This window comes from Pleurodeles waltl, chromosome 9, assembly GCF_031143425.1.
Source record: "Pleurodeles waltl isolate 20211129_DDA chromosome 9, aPleWal1.hap1.20221129, whole genome shotgun sequence".
In the NCBI taxonomy this organism is placed as follows: Eukaryota; Metazoa; Chordata; class Amphibia; order Caudata; family Salamandridae; genus Pleurodeles; species Pleurodeles waltl.
Genome location: NC_090448.1, coordinates 77,451,640 through 77,468,844, shown reverse-complemented (window position 1 = coordinate 77,468,844; position 17,205 = coordinate 77,451,640). Strand labels below are relative to the sequence as shown.

Here is a 17,205-nt window from a genome sequence, read left to right as displayed (position 1 = left end):
GGCATCCAGCCATGGATAATGACACCTATTAACAACCCGAGAACTGTAGCAGCAGAGCGTGCCTACAACGACGCACATAAGAGGACACGCACCATAGTCGAGAGGACCTTCGGCATCCTCAAGTCAAGGTTCGGTGCCTCAACATCACTGGTGGTAGCCTCCTATATTCCCCAGAGATGGTCTGTAAGATCATCCTAACATGTGCAATATTGCACAACATTTGCATCAAAAGGAACATTCCCCTCCTGGAACCAGAGCCACACATTCCTGAAGAGGAGGAAGAGGAGGATGTTGGCCTGCAACATGAGGGGGAACTACAGAACACAGCCGCTGGTATACGCAGTCGGCAACATATCGTGAACAATTTCTTTTAAATATAATCACCATCACAACTTTAATGAACTAATTTAAATAAACACCTATAATAATCACCATATCATGGTCTGGCTAATCATTTTTGCACACCTCCATCTCTAACTATCAGAATAAGAGTGTTGCCTCATGGAGCATTGCTGATATACTGATTAGGACACTGAAAATCCCAGAGCTAATGTGATGCGTAACATACAATGGTCACATACACACACACTGTAAATGACATATATCATGTACATTTCTCCTTTGAAGGCCAATAGCAGAGGACCACACCTATTTCACACATACATGTTGAAATCAAGGTCCAACGCAGCATATGGCACACAACTAAGACACCATCACTCAATAAGGGGAAAACAAGCCTCATACATGAGACAGTCGATGTGCTTTTCCATCGGTAACAGGAATGTCTGACCAGACCCTTGACAGCAGTTATTCCAACTGCATCCAAAATGTGCAAGGACTATCTGTGACCAGAGTTCCATAGAAGCTGTACATAGACAGCACAAGTGCCACACATATGAGCAGCATTGCACACATGACAATCCATGTACGTCAGCCCATTTCCTAACTCCTGACACACCCATGCACCTGGTCACAACCCACCTGTCTGGAGAGGTCCCTGGAATACTAAGATGTGTACCCTGATATTCCCTCCTCTACACACACAGCCTGCCAATAGCAATCCAGTGTGCTACACCCTTTCCTATGGTATGCCATTGTCATAGAACATCTGACTTGATGGACATCAGGTCAATTAATACGCTGGCTTCTAGTTTCTAAGCCCTGTTAGCACCTGTAGATTGCTTCCCGTGTGAAAAAGTCTGTTGGCCATTAGAATGCAAATTTCACCTACAGGACTTGGGAGAAACAGATGCAGCCCACACCTGTGATCACCTCCATGCACACCACCCATTTCAACAAGCACTCCCCCTACTGATGCTTGGAACAGCATAGGAGTTGCCATTTTGTCAGATACACCGTTAAGCATTGATACTAATTAAGCTGTGTAACACAGCCCCTGGGTTCATTTGTCACCTTCAAAAACACAGGACATACACAGTTTGACATGTCAACTCTCTAGTTCGTCCTCCAAACAGTCTTAGTCAGACCACTGATTATGTAACTTGTCAAATTGCTGGATCCTGGTTCACCCTGCATTCTGTCAGCCTGACTGGTGTCACACTAAAGTATCACTGTGTCTACATATGTACCACACTTGCATTAGCAAACCTCTCATTCATCAGGGGGTATTTGGGCATGGGCTTCTTCAATGCATACCCAAATACATTGTATAGCATCATCTGCCTTTTAATTGTACCATATGAGTTAAATCCTCTGTGAAAAGCAAAATTCATGGCCCATACCTTGTCTGGGTCTCATTTATGCATGAATGACAAAGTGTGACCGTGTCCCAGGGCCGTATGTAGGGATTGGGTACGGGGCCTTCAGCAGAACCAGCAACCTCTGATAATGTCCATGAAAAATCCACACATGTCAGGACCCTGACAGTTCACACACAGAATCACAGTGCTCACAACATATTGATGGGCCGTGTGTGGTGAATAGCTGCGAGAATAATCAGCACAGAGGCTATGATGTTCACAGATGCAGTGGGAATTGCAGAGGCTAACCTGTGTACAAATGTTGTAATGACATCTGCCGGAACATGACACACGAGACATTATCTCACTCAGCACACCAAGGTTGCCCTGTTGACTGTCTCATTACACATCTTTAGTGACAGGGTGGGACCATCCCCATGTAGGTTCTCATGTCCACATCCACTTTACTCACATTGATCAACAAAGGGTACTCAGTAGATACAGGAATAGCTGCCACTGACCCATGATGGGTCCTGGACCAAACTGTGACAAATTACACCCCACAAAATATACAGGATCATCATTGGACCACACACATGAACAAGACACCTATGTGCAATTGATCACTGGAAATATGTGGACACGTGCTTCCTCGTCTGCTGGTCCACCACAGCCACTTGAGAGTTGTGGCTCACTTCTATGACCTCAACTGTGGTGTCATCATACATTTGTGATTCACCTTTGTCTGTCTGGGCAAACAACATGGTACCCACTTCCTCAATGCATGTGTATGACTCACTGTGGGATTCACCAACTAGTGCCTCGGAAGCTGTTACCAAAACTCTAGGACATAGGATGTTGAAAATATGGACCATTGACATGAACAAGCGTCTGCCATCTATCTGGTGCATGCTTTGTCACATGTGGTGTCTACGTTACCCTAAATCTTGGAAGTCCACATTACGGATGTTGCTACATGTATGACTAACACATGCCCTCTCTCATTTCCACAATGACTTGCATCTAAGGATTGGACACATGGACGTCACATTCATACAAGCATATGTACAAATATGCATCATGTGATACACATACACTTGGTCAACAAATACATTAGTTGCCAAAGCACACACATTGAGCCAAAGGCATTTAGGTATTGTACATATGTGCGTCACATTGCTATCCTCTCCTTATGCCAAACATGCCCAATTTGTGCAACACATATATGTAGGCCACACATATGGCCATCTAGTGCGTCAGCCAACCGTAAAAATACTGTGAAGGAAGTAGCGGATCATGGTCCGCTGCAGTATGATGTCACACATGCAAACATACACCATCAACACCATAGTGGGTGCCATCAATCTATCTCTGATGTGTCCCAAATGTAACATAACATAAAAACAGAAAAAATGCCCAAAACCAGTTCATGCACTGAAATTTTGACGTTCCTAGCGTTATGCGTCATTTTTGGTCCACCAATACTGTATTTACGTCATTTTTTTGACGCACAGGAGTGAACATTAGGCCGCATCCAGATATTTGTACAGCCCATGTACTATTATTTGGATGAGGGCTATTTTTCACTCCTGTGCGTCAAAAAAATGACGCAAATACAGTATTGGTGGACACAAAATGACGCGTAACGGGAAAAACAGCGGAAATTTTATACAGGAAGTGATGTAATAGGATATCCTGTTTACAGATCATGTACAGTAGGTGTACTTTCACTTTGCAGTCTATGATTCTTCTACACTGTTTGGCTGTGTAGAGAGTGGTGTCCTAAGATTTGTGCTTTTTTGTCCTGTGTGCTGTCTCTATTGTCAATTTGTGAAATAAATATTGTTGGTGTATACTGTCCCACTGTGTTTTGTGTACATTTGTCCATTTATCTAGTTTTGTTGTTGTTTGTGGGAGTCTGTTGTGGGTAGTGGTAGTTTGGGGATAGTTGGGCTCTTTTACTGGTTAAGTTAACTTTTCTTCTGTATTTGTACCCCTAATTTCCCCCTTCTCCCCTTTCTATTTCTTTAACCCCTATTCCCTTTAACATTTCTACAATGTCTGGTAGGCCACGTCTTGGCAGGATGGGTGAAGAGGAGTTGAGGGGCTTCATATGGCTTGTGTGCCATTTCTTGCCACTGATGATCGAGGCAGGGGGCAGGGTGATACAGGGGTATTACACAGAGGCGTGCAGAATCCGGTGGGGAAAGGTGCTGCATCACCTGCAGCGTGTGTATGCCAGCCAGAGGAGTGACCACCAGCTGAAGCACCAGTGGGCTGACCTCATCACCAGGGAGCAGGTTCTCTTGGACCACCTGGGAATTGTGATTGGTGGCTCTGTTGGTGAGTACTAATCATGTAAATGTGCACGATTAAATACTCTGTAGTGACATCCGATGATTTGTACTATGTCTGCCAGCTAACTTGCTGACTGTGTGTAATGCTGGGCAAACATACAGGGATAATTGATGCACTATCGGAAGAATCACAATTGATAGCTGTCAGGTAGCACGTGCTCAGCAAACTTACAGGATACTTTTCCATGAAGTAAATTGATGCAGCCTTTGTGTCAGACAACCAAACAAAATAGGAGGCAATCATGTCTATATAGGGCACTTTTGCCAGAGAAGTAAAGATGTACCAACATATTGGCTAACTTTGTTGACGCAATAGCTAGACTGACTTTAGAATCACTACGTGATGCAGAAAATGAGTGCTGGCTTCACGTCAATTGATTATAGCAAAGTGGCTCAGACATATGTCTCACGTGAGTCTGGTGAGTGTGGAAGGAAAGCGTTCACGGAAGTGCTATGAATGTTTGGGATTATTGTGGTCCTTTATCTTTTTGGATACATGTCAGATCTGGATTTGGAAACATCGTGAAAAGGTGTAAGGTGCCCTCAGCTAACATCTTAGAATGTTTGTTGGAGTTACTTGGGCCACATTCCAATTAGGGATGGCAGTCCAAAGGTATGCACATGGGTTCACATCTCCATGGTTGGTGCAAATCACCATAGCTGGGCCACATCAAATTAATAAACTGTAACAACATGAGGGCTTTCAAAAGTCCTTATCCCTCTGTACATTGTACCTATGTGCCATAAATGTGTCATGGCCACATAGCATGTTTGACTGGTAATGCAGTCCTCAAGTAACCAGGCTTTGGATGTCTCTCTTGGATGCACATGATGAGACGATTACACTCCATATTTTTTTCAGGTCACCAATGACTGGGCATGTTTGCCACCACATGATAGTTAGGGCCAATGCATGTGTGCAGATATGTGTGCAACTGTCACAGGAGACCCATGCTATGTACAAGTTGGCTGTGATATATCAGATGCAGTATCATCATGTCTGAATGGCTGCCATTTCCTTATTCAGCCTACCCATTGTATATGTTAATGAAATTGTTGGTCTGTGCACAGATTTTGAGCACATTTCTTTCTTCCATGCCTTACAGGTGGACCGGCACCCTACACTGTGGGAGAGGTGGCTACATTTGAGGACCCCGACCACTCCAGTAAGTGTTGATATGTCTGTTACGTGTTGTGTTTGCTGGTTATGGACATCTGTGTGTTGAACGCATATCAAGGTGTGATGTGTTGGCCAATCATTTGTCTTGTTCCATGAGTGGGATTTCAGTTTCTCAAATGTTTTAAGTTGGCCAATGTGTATCCTATGGTATTATCTAGGGATTGTAGGCCATTCATGTAGGCACCACAGTGAGTACTGGGAAGGGTCATGTGGATGACACTTGTATCAACAAGAGTCGCACTGGAAGTCAGCTCAGATTTAGTCAGACTGTCAGACCCACATTCTCCAAGATTGGTACAGCAAATTGCTTTCCAATAGACTTCTGCTTCCCTGTTTACCAAGGTACTTATTAAACTGTAGGTAGAACCTCATAGCAGCATGTACTTCCACATGTTGTACTACAAGTTTGGAACATGAGTGCAATGGCCTAGGTGTGCATGCTAATCATGATCATGGGTGTTCTGGCAACTCTCTGTCTGATGTAAGTCAGGCCTTACTGGAAGTATATGTTGTGTACCAAGTTCTGCATTTCCTGACATGTGTGGCCCTATGATTGGTCTAGGGTTTGCTGACTCCTAATTGTTGATAGACCTTACCTGTGGTGTGTGTGTAGAGCCAAACGTGTGGAGTTTTCTATACACTCCTCTGTGTACATGTTGTTGGAAATTGATAGTTGTTTATCCAACCCCCACCCTCAAACACAGGCATGGGTTTGTGAATGGGGTACCTAGTACTGATGCTACCAGTATGTTACACATACATGTGAATAAGTGACTGTTTGGTTGGAACCTAGTATACACACTCAGGTTTGGCACTTGGTACTATACAGGCAAGTCCAGTTACAACTTGCAGACCATGTGGCTTTAGTTTTGCATTCCGTACACTGACATTTGTAGCCCAGGTCTTGGCGGAGGATATGCAGCATGATTGTTAGCTGATAACTGGCAGAACTCAGGTGGCAAGTCAAAGCCAGTTGTTACCCATCTTGTAGGTTATGGATGTGCTATGTGTGATGTGGCCTTTGTAGGCTGGCCTGCCATGTACTTCCTCAGGGACATTCAATGATCTGTATTGTGATATGAGCTGTTACAAGTACAGTAGATGTATTGTCTGATTAACTTCTTGTGCCATTTCACACAATGCAGTTACTAATGTAGAATATTTGCATTTGTCTTCACAGCTGCAAACATGACTCCAGACCAGGTCAGTGAATTCCAGCGGCGGGCCATGAGATACCAGCACATCCTGCTGGTGGAGTCGGGGTTCAGGAGGATGGCCCGTCGATATCGCCATGAACGGGCCTCTGGGGCATGGAGAGCCTTCCCACAGGGTGGCCCTACTTTGCCCACCACAGCCACCACCAGCACAACCACCACTTCAAGCCAGGTGGCCCCACCCACAGCTGGGACTGTTGTGCCTACATCTGCCAGACTTCCAGACCCCAGCATTGCTACAGGTGCAGGACAACCCACTGGCCTTGGCTCCACACACACACACAGACCTCCTCCACCGGTACCCAGACTGCCCCAGCTCCCTCTGTTGACCCTGCAGCCTTCCATGGAACGGAAGATGGATCGTGTGCTGCGCAAGTTAAGCCACCTGAGCCGGGATGTGCGCCACATTAACCGGCGTGTGAAGTCGATCAAGAGGATCCTCCGCAGGGCCAACCTCTAGACTGTTTTTGATATGGACATGATTCCCTCCCCTCCCTCCTCTTTCCTTGTTCTTAGTGGGCTTAGGGGGCTTAGTGTTAGGTTAGTGTAGGCTGTTAGTTTAGTTAGTGTTAGTGGGTGGGGGGTCCTGATTGTTTCTATTTTTTCTTATTACATGTGTGGGTGGGTGGGTGGTTGGGGGGCTATGTTGGGGTTCTTGTGTGTTTAATAAAAAAATAAAATAAAAAAAATACAAAAAAATATATATTTGTTTATGATAGTATAGTATGTGTTTAGGTTAGTATGTGTTGTCCTCCATGTGTCCTGTCTCATAAGGGGGGTGTGGGGGTGGATGTTTAGAATGTTTCGTTACATGTGATAAGTAAGTGTAGCTTAGGTTAGTTAGGGACAGTTTTGGGTAATGAGTAGTCAGGGTAGATTAGGGTAGGTAAGATTTTTCCCTCAGTTTTCTCTTCTGTGATTAGCATTTAATAAATATTTGGTTAACCCTCAACAGTATGTGTTAAATGGTACTTGATCCTGGGCTTGGAATCAGTGTACATGAATTTTGTACTATTACATTTGTGTCCTATGCTACAAATAAATCCCAACTGAGCTGTAAGATTGGCAGCTACCCCAGAGCTACCTTGCAAAGTTTCCACCCTTCGTTGCAACCACCAATCACAGTTAATATGGATGACAATGTGTTTCTGTTGATAAGTGTGTTTTCTATGTCACAAACAGTGCTTCCAGACTTGGTATTGGGGGAACAGTCTGACTGCAGTGTGATGATCAAGGACACCCTTATAAGATGAGTTCTCGTAGGCACTCTAGTATTCTTGACTTCATGACTCACATATGTCATTTGTGACACAGTTCAGCATGATTACCTATTTGTATGTAAACTCAGACACCTTCATTCATGCAGTTTTTGTAGTGTTTGCTTAAATTAGTGTGCACTGTTATATGTGTTAGTATTGCATGGTGACAACATTTTGCGGCCACTATTTGATGACTTAGATATCCCTTGAGGAAGCATTATTCTGTCCAACACAACATGATGGTGTATGGTTTCTCACTTCATCAGATATGTCCCTCAGGATGGGCAGAGTATGATGCAATCATGGGCACTGTGCAGATTTCTCTGACTACATAATAGCAGGACAGTTGTATTGACAAGCTACGTAATTTGACAGTAGGCACATTTCAGTTATCTACTGCACAGTTGATATGTCACATTACCCAGAGACAGATTTATTGTGTAAGTGCTATTTATTGAAAAGTGCTGTAGTGCTATCTGTACATTGTCCATGATTGTGAGTCAATTAGAGTGACATCATACATTGTGATCCTACACAAGGAGTTACGGAAATGCTTTTGACATGCTGGGGTGATGTTTCAGACAGTGCAGGGGGACAGGATTTGCCAATGAGTAGGAGAGAGACAATCACTGGGCAGGCTGACAAGATATACAGTGGTAAGCAGAACAGTCATTAGGTAGAGTTGTTGCAAGACTGGCATGTTACAAAGCGCAGGACCTTGGCAATAGTTGGCCATGTGGCAGGGACTAGTGCTTCTGGGTACTTTTCCTTGTGAATGTGATCTGTTCCATGTCTTCTTCTGATGTGTGTGTTACCTCCTCTGTTCTTGGTGGTGGTGGTTGTGAAGGGGCAACACACACCTCAGTGTTAGAAGACGTGGAGTCAGACATCCCGGTCACTGCTCTCTGTGAAGGTCTTAAGGGCAGTACTGCAGCAAGGAGGATCTGCTGGTTCTTGAGAATAGCAGCCATATCACGATGGTAGGCAGCCAAGTCAGCCCTGAGGGGTTCAATGTTGCATTCGTGCACACGTTGACAGGATTGCTGTTGTAGGTGTTGGGTCAACTGTATTACAGCTGTGCTGATTTTCTTCTGGCATTTTTGCTGTTCCTGCAAGATAGATGTTAGGGTTTGCATAGCTGCTGCCTGATCTGCAGATGACATCATGCACAAACGCACCCCCTCTAGGCTGGCTGCCATAGTTTGCATCCCCACCCGCACCTCCTTGGCCAGCTCCCGCTGTACCCCAACTACAGTTCTCTCAAAGCTAGTTCCTGTGTCGTCTGAGTCCTCAGCTGTATTGGAGCTGGCAGGTCTTACATTTGGGGTGGTGGGCGGATCCTCAGCGATGGCTGCTTGTTCTGTGCTCCTCCTTGTGACTGAAGGTGGGGTCTGGAGGGTTTCAAGGACCTTTTGGATAGTCTCCCAGGGAATGTTTATCAGCTCATAATCCATGTCATCAGGGTAATCTGGGACAGGCATATCCGCAGGAGATCCACCTTCCTCTGCAATGAAACAGGGTACAATTAGTGTGTCTGTGTTGTGGCATGAGTGATGTGACATGCCTGCCTTGTGATTAATTCACATTGTGATCTTGTTTTGTGTTCATTGCTCCAGTCCTTCAGATAGGCATTCTCCCAGGCCTATGGCCCACCTACATGTCACATGTATGTTATTAAGTTATTAGACTTGTCGGCATCATCTCTTCTAGGTGTTGGTTTTGGCCAAATAGAGAATTGCCACCTTCTTTTCCTACTCAACCCCCGTCTACATCCATTCTCATGGTGAGACCTTTCACTGGCTGTGGGTGTTCTGATGGCACTGGCAGCACACTTAACAATCTGGACCTGCCCCAATCTCTGATCTTTCACATCCACTTAAATGTAGTTGACATGTAGCATATTCTATGCATAGCAATGTTATGGCACGATATGGATGTTGGCATTGGTAATGTGTACAGCTGATGTTGGGAATGTGTGGTACATTGGATTGCCCTGATAATCGTAGCAGTGTTCTATTTCCTCCTCTGACTGTGCAGGTGCATTTCAGTGACTAGTTACATGTGTCCCCCCCTCAATGCTGTTGTCTGAGCAGTATGACATTTGGGATGTTACATTGTGACCCAGGCACAGGATGGACCCTGAAATATGCAGCATGGGTATGTCCTTAGTGCTGTGTAGCTCCTATTGTTGTTGACATTGGCTGATGTTTGCAACAACTATGGGCATTGACATTTGACAGTACTGGGGCCTTTGTCTTTGTTCAGGGGATTATTGGAGTTGTCATCCTCAACTCTCTAATTTAGGTGTGTATGATCCATGGGTAGGTTACTGCCGTTGGCTTCTTGAGCTGCACACAGAGCGGAAGTGGTAGTGGCAACTGTTGTCGCAGTTACATTCCAGTTGTCGTATGGCTAGATGTTGTTAATAGGGCCCTAGTTAATGTAGGGGGTATGGTGGCTGACGTGTGCCAGGATGTCAGTTTGACGTTGTGCCCTTCCCTCCTGGCATGGCTTTCCCTTTGCTCCATCGTTGGCATGGCAGCATGCCCCCATGGGACTGTTGTTGGTGTAGTGTAATGGTGTGCCCCAGCTTCTGTCTGTGCAGGCCATGCCCCCATGCCATCCCCCTTTACCCATGCCACTCCATGTATATGATGACTTACATGCATTGTGTAGTAGGTATTCCCTCCCCCTGCTGGCAGTTAATATTAGTGCATTTTAATTCCCCATGTGCGTTGTCTCCTTGTAGTCTGCGCTGTCCTGTCCTTGAATCCCTGTGACGATCTCCTCAGGGATGACGGCTGCGACCATCTCCTCCATGTGGTCCAGGGCCTCCTGGTGTGCTGGACTCCCACCTCCAGTCTGCAGTGCTGCCTTCCTGTTCCTGGCCATCTTTTCCTTGGTCCTGCGCTTGCAGTCATGCCAGCGTTTCTTGCACTCGATGACTGTTCTGTGTACTTCTGCCACACTGCTAATCTTGTCAACAATTTGTTGCCATATAGCCTCTCTCCTACTGATTGGCAACTTTGAGGTGACAAACAGTTGGTGCTGGTGTTCCGTCACCACTTTATTTTCTTCTTATAAGTGTCCTGGTTCTTGTGTGGGTCCTCCTGGCTGGTTCCTGGTCTGTTGTCATCTTCCTGGGGTCTGTAGTGGCATCTGGGATCCATTTTGGGTCTCCTCTGGTGAAATGGCAGTGTTCGCAGGTTTTTTTTACGCTATTGCGTAAACAAACGGCACATATCCGGTTTGCGAGGTCGTAAATCGACCCCAGTAATTTCCGCTGCATTGACGTCGTTTTGCTTTACGACTTGACGCTGCGGTGTGCGTAAAAAAAAATTGCTCCCACCTGTGGTTTGCGCCGGCGTGCGTCAAAGTATAAATTTGACGACTACACGGCGCACCAAAATGGCGTTAGCTGGCGGTAATATTTTTGACGCGAAACTGCGCCGGCGCAGTTTTGCGTCAAAAAGTATAAATATGGCCCTTGATGTTTAACCCATTTTTATTGCAGTAACTATTTGTGTAATTAAAAAATACACAGAAAACGAGTAAAGTGGAACCCCAACCGACGTCCATTATAATGAGCTGCACCTGAGCTCAGGCGCTGACCTTGCCACCTGTGAAGCCAGGGGTCGCAAAGGCAGTGGCAGGGGTAGTGAGGGGCGAGGCAGGGGTCGCAGATGCGACCCCTGCCGACCCCTAAATGACGCCTATGCGTTGCATCTTTGGCTTTGTTATCTGTTTCATATTCACCCTTGAGGTTGTAAGATATTTGGGTCATTGCTGTTCACAGTAAAGCGTTTTCACAACGCTGCGTGCCATGCGCTATATAACACTGATAAATAAATATAACCGATTCTAAATTGGTCAAATCAGTGCGGCACGAGACTGCATTTAGCTGAACTTGTGTCCACATAAACAGTACATTTCCAGGGCAGTAAATTCTCTATTTTTTTCTCCACCCCGAAGGTTGTGCCAATAATGTCATTTCCTGACCCTGCGGTGAATAATGTTTCAGTGAGCTACGTCCAACAGCACAACGCTAAATTTGCAGACAACCCACGAATAATAAGACAGGTAAGAATACTAAAATTTTGTAAAAAGTCACGTGTGCAGCAGGTATCTCTGGGTCACGTGGGTACAGAGGACAGGGCATTCACATGTCCCCATGGGAGTGGACGTGCGTATGTATTTGTTCTTCTGTAGCACAAACAGAACTTCCAAGCAGCTGAGCGCTGTAATTTAATTGATTAATTGAAGGCCCGGGAGACGTAGATTCTATATATCAAGTGGGGATCAGTGCTTTAAATGGGCCGGTACTGTCCAGTACTGAGTACCGGCACTTTTTTATTTTGAGAGGAAGAGTACCTGCACTTCTCAATTAAAACGTAATAGTTTTAATTGGGGAGTACCGGCACTTCTCAGAAACAAGCGGGTACTCTGCTACAGAGTACCTGCACTTCTATTTTCCCATTTAAAGCACTGGTGGGGATTACACCAATACACTTTACACAAACTATATTTCGAGGCACAGGGAGCTTCAATATTTTGCCCAGAATCACGTGATGTTCAGTCAATCGCCGAGGTATTCGAACCGGGGTTCTCGGGTTCGAAAAGAAACAGCAGCTCCAGAACATATCTCCCCCATTAATGCTTAGGGAGGTATCTGTCACCTGGCAAGGAGTGATGCAAGCGGGATTACAGTATCACGAGTGTGATTCTGGGCTTGTAGACGTGTGAGGACATTTGGGCATTACTGGCGCCAAATTACCTTGGTTTAGGAACATACATCCTAGTTGCAGTAGAAATGGCCACCTGGCTCAGCGTATTTATGTAGAGTAGTAATGGAGAATAACCTTGATTTACCAGGTGGTTCTGGATGTAGAATAAGAGGGCAAAGGTGAAAGGCAGTTTACGCCTGTCTGGGGATCATTTTCTGCTCCCCTGGGGCTGCAGGCAGGACTGCACAACGCTACCTGCAGCAGCCTCACCCCCTGCGGCCTTTCTGAAAGGCCCAATGTCTCTAGGCCAAGAATTATTGGGTCCAGAAATATCAGACCTGATAATTCGAGGATCCGGGTACACTCGTATTTGCCAATTGCATTAACGCTTAACACGAATCTTAATAAGTACCTAAGAAGTGTTAAAAAAGAAAAACATAATTCAGTAGGCCTTTTCCATCTATGCACCAGTATCATGGACACATCCCCAAATCCAACAGGACCACCACAACACTGCTCAAGTGCGGGAAAGACCTAAAGACGCATGACGCTAAAGAACAGCACACCACAATGAAGCACACTTCTGATCCCAGAATTGAGCCACCTCTCCTATCACTGATTGAATGTATGGTTGACTGTGATCCTGTACAGTGCACCGCTGCCCTTTTAGCTGGGTTTGCAAAATACAAATACCACATACATGCAGATAAAACATGGTTCTTATCATATTTCATTTGTGAATAACCTGGCGAGAAATGCTGCACACAATAATATCAAAAGTATTCAGGTCTCAACATTAGGTAGTGAAGCCCTTTATCAAGTTTTAGGACCTCATTTACAGGAGGGAGATAAAGAGGCATATAGTGGACTACCTACTGCCCCCTGGTTTACACTCCAGCTCAGGGAGTGCCTCCAGATTTGCATAACTGTATAGACCATGCTGCAGTGCTTCATGGATATGGAGTTGAGTGAGGCCCACTTCTTCAAGGTATGACTAAGTCTGATGACTAACGTTGTTCAGATTCACAAACCCGTTGTATGGCTTCTCTCACCTTGAAAGCACACGGAAAATTCTCATGTGAACAGCAGAACTAGGTGTGTTTCCAATGTGGGAAAGGGAAACCTCTAAGTCTACCTTCCCCCATAGCTCATACTTATGAGAGTGTAGTGGGTTCTCCAAAAACACTTTTCCTGGAGAGGAAAAACACAAATAATGTAAATATGCAGATTAGGCAATCCAGACAATTTGTCTGTCGGCCTAAAACATTGTCACAAGTAAGACTAGATCCATCTCAAATGTAGATGTATTGTAAATCTATGCCTACACTGCTAGAAATACACTCACATGCTTTTGTGACCTGGGTACATGATTGTAGTGTTCTGGTAGGATTTAATTTGACCTCAAGGTATCTTCTATTTTGCTTTCTTTCATAGAGACAAACCATTGAGCTGATTGCACTCACCAAGGTGAGCTATACCTGGGGCGAGAAGCCACACACCTATTTTGTATACGGAGAGGAGAATAGAGTATATACCGACAATTATCCCGCAAAGTGCTGCTGCATTGTGATGTGAACAGGGAGAAGTCTCTTTTGGACATCCCATGGACCGAACCTCCAGCCAGCACCTCATAACCAGCCAGGACAATCATTATAATTTTGTAAATCAAGACGTATGATTAACACCTGAGAGTGGTTTTGCCATGCATTTTTAAATTTCAATGCTGTTTTATAATATAAAATTATTTTCTGGAAAAAAAAATTGTTGTATTTCTTTATTTTAATAACTATTTACAAATATAGAGAGGGGTAATTAGGCCTCTGATTACAAGCAATGGGCAAGTGGAGGTATTTACTGAGGCATAGGCAGTTCAGGTATTTACCAAAGTCAATAAACACTTCATATTCCAAGAAATAAAAAAAAATGGGCATGACATGGTAAAACGTGGGATTTGGTGCCCGTGACACCAAATTCTATATATCTTTGTAATTAAATGAGCATTTATTTTCCCTGTAAAGTACTGTTAGTTAGACCTACAGAAAACTGACCTAAGGAAAATTGAGTGGGTCTGATGTTCACAGTACCTGGTAATTAGTCAATGTGGAAAACTCTTTGGGGATGTCATTCCAAATAGGAGGTTGCACAAGAACCCTCTTGCAAAAAGAATTACTTCCACCAAAACTTGTATAAGATGTAGTTTACTGGAGCATTCTCCATCGAATGATAAACCTCCAATCGATAACTTTTCACTTCCTCCAAACCTCTTAGTTAAAGAAAACACTTCATTTTCAACTACTTACAATCATCCTTTGATTGGCTTATAGGTACTTTCTGAAAATATTATGCTTGACACCAGGGAGTGGAAAATACATGAAATGGCAATCAATTCATGCGTCGTCATAAGGGCTGTTGGACCTGGCTTTTTGACAGGGACATCCCCAAACTTTTTGCCTCCTTCCTCCTAATTTTTCTGACCTGTTGTTGTTGGCTTTTGACCTCTGAGCACTTTTACCACTGCTAACCAGTGCTAAAGTGCATATGCTCTCTGTGTAAATTGTACTATTGATTGGTTTATCCATGATTGACTATTTAATTTACCTGTAAGTCCCTAGTAGAGTGCACTACATGTGCCTAGGGCATGTAGATTAAATGCTACTAGTGGGCCTGCAGCACTGGTTGTGCCACCCACCTCAGTAGCCCCTTAACCTTGTCTCAGGCCTGCCATTGCAAGGCCTGTGTGTGCAGTTTCACTGCCACTTCGACTTGGCATTTAAAAGTACTTGCCAAGCCTAGAACTCCCCTTTTTCTACATATAAGTCATCCCTAATGTGTGCCCTAGGTAACCCCTAGAGCAGGGTGCTGTGTAGATACAAGGCAGGACATGTACCTGTGTAGTTATATGTCCTGGTAGTGTAAAACTCCTAAATTCGTTTTTACACTACTGTGAGGCCTGCTCCCTTCATAGGCTAACATTGGGGCTGCCCTCATACACTGTTGAAGTGGCAGCTGCTGATCTGAAAGGAGCAGGAAGGTCATATTTAGTATGGCCAGAATGGTAATACAAAATCCTGCTGACTGGTGAAGTCGGATTTAATATTACTATTCTAGAAATGCCACTTTTAGAAAGTGGGCATTTCTTTGCACTAAAATCTTGTTGTGCCCTTCAATCCACGTCTGGCTAGGTTTAGTTGACAGCTCCTTGTGCATTCACTCAGACACACCCCAAACACAGGGTACTCAGCTTCACTTGCATACATCTGCATTTTGAATGGGTCTTCCTGGGCTGGGAGGGTGGAGGGCCTGCCCTCACACAAAGGACTGCCACACCCCCTACTGGGACTCTGGCAGACAGGATTGAGCTGAAAGGGAACTTGGTGCATTTCTTAGAGACTCTTTGAAGTCACCCCCACTTCAAAGGCACAACTTAGTATAAAACAGGGCCTCTGCCCTACCTCATCAGACACTTGCTGGAAAAGAAACCTGAACCAGAAACTACATCCTGCCAAGAAGAACTGCCTGGCTGCTCAAAGGACTCACCTGTCTGCTTTCTCCAAAGGACTGCTGTCTTGCTGTTGCCCTGCTGCCTTGCTGAACTCTTGTCTGGCTGTGAAAGTGCTCTCCAAGGGCTTGGATAGAGCTTGCCTCCTGTTCCTTGAAGTCTCAGGACCAAAAAGACTTCTTCCTTTCACGTGGACGCTCCGTGCGCCGAAAATTTCGACGCACAGCTTGTTTCGCGGCGAGAAAAACGCCGCACACCGACGCTGATCAACGCGACGCCCTCGAGACGATCGAGACTTCGACGCACAACCTCGCAAGGACAAAGCCGCCCGACTTCCAAGGAGAAATCGACGCGACACCTACCGTGAGTGCGAAACTTTGACGCACGGCCTCGCAAGGACAACGCCGCCCGACTTCCAAGGAGAAATCGACGCGACGCCTGCCGTGAGACCAAAATTTCGACGCACGGCCTCGCAAGGACAACGCCGCCCGACTTCCAAGGAGAAATCGACGCGACGCCTACCGTGAGATCGAAACTTCGACGCGCAGCCCCGCAGAACGACGCGCAGCCGGAAAATAAGCAGGAGAATCCACGCACAGACCCGGGACATCTGGTAATCCCCGCGATCCACAAAAAGAGACTGTCTGCGCGCCGGAAAACGACGCCCGACTTCCCCGCGTGGAAAAGAACGACGCAAGTCTGTGTGTGCTGAGAGGAAATCGACGCACACACCCCTTTTTCCACGCATCTCTTCTCCTGTGGCCCTCTGAGGAGATTTCCCACCAGAAACCAGGTACTCTGTGCTTGAAAGACACTTTATTGCTTTTTAAAGACTCAAAGACACTTAATATCACTTTTCAGTGATATCTTTACAAGTTCGTATTGCAACTTTGATCGTTTTGACCTACAATTACCCAGATAAATATTATATATTTTTCTAAATACTGTGTGGTGTATTTTTGTGGTGTTATGCTATGGTGTTGTATGATTTATTGCACAAATGCTTTACACATTGCCTTCTAAGTTAAGCCTGACTGCTCGTGCCAAGCTACCGGAGGGTGAGCACAGGCTGATTTTGGATTGTGTGTGACTTACCCTGACTAGAGTGAGGGTTCTTGCTTGGACAGAGGGCAACCTAACTGCCAACCAAAAACCCCATTTCTAACTTTGGTGATCAGCGGTGAGGATAGGACTTGTGTTTGTGCAGTGACATACAGTAGCTAAGTATTTCACTACCTACCCACAGTTGAAGGTCAACTTGATTTTTCATCT

At 45.2% G+C, this 17,205-nt stretch overlaps 1 protein-coding gene across 4 annotated transcripts in view; it reads left to right on the top strand.

Moving 5' to 3' along the window:
* LOC138258583 (protein SSUH2 homolog) overlaps window positions 1–14,183 on the top strand; it is a 164,375-nt gene extending 150,192 nt beyond the window's left edge. For all 4 annotated transcript variants that reach the window (XM_069205948.1, XM_069205946.1, XM_069205944.1 and 1 more), the window contains 2 exons: window positions 11,683–11,790; window positions 13,869–14,183. In XM_069205948.1, the coding sequence (XP_069062049.1) occupies window positions 11,683–11,790; window positions 13,869–14,009 (249 nt within the window). In that variant the 3' untranslated portion in view covers window positions 14,010–14,183. The remainder of the gene's footprint in view (window positions 1–11,682; window positions 11,791–13,868) is intronic.
* The last annotated feature ends 3,022 nt before the right edge of the window (window positions 14,184–17,205 follow it).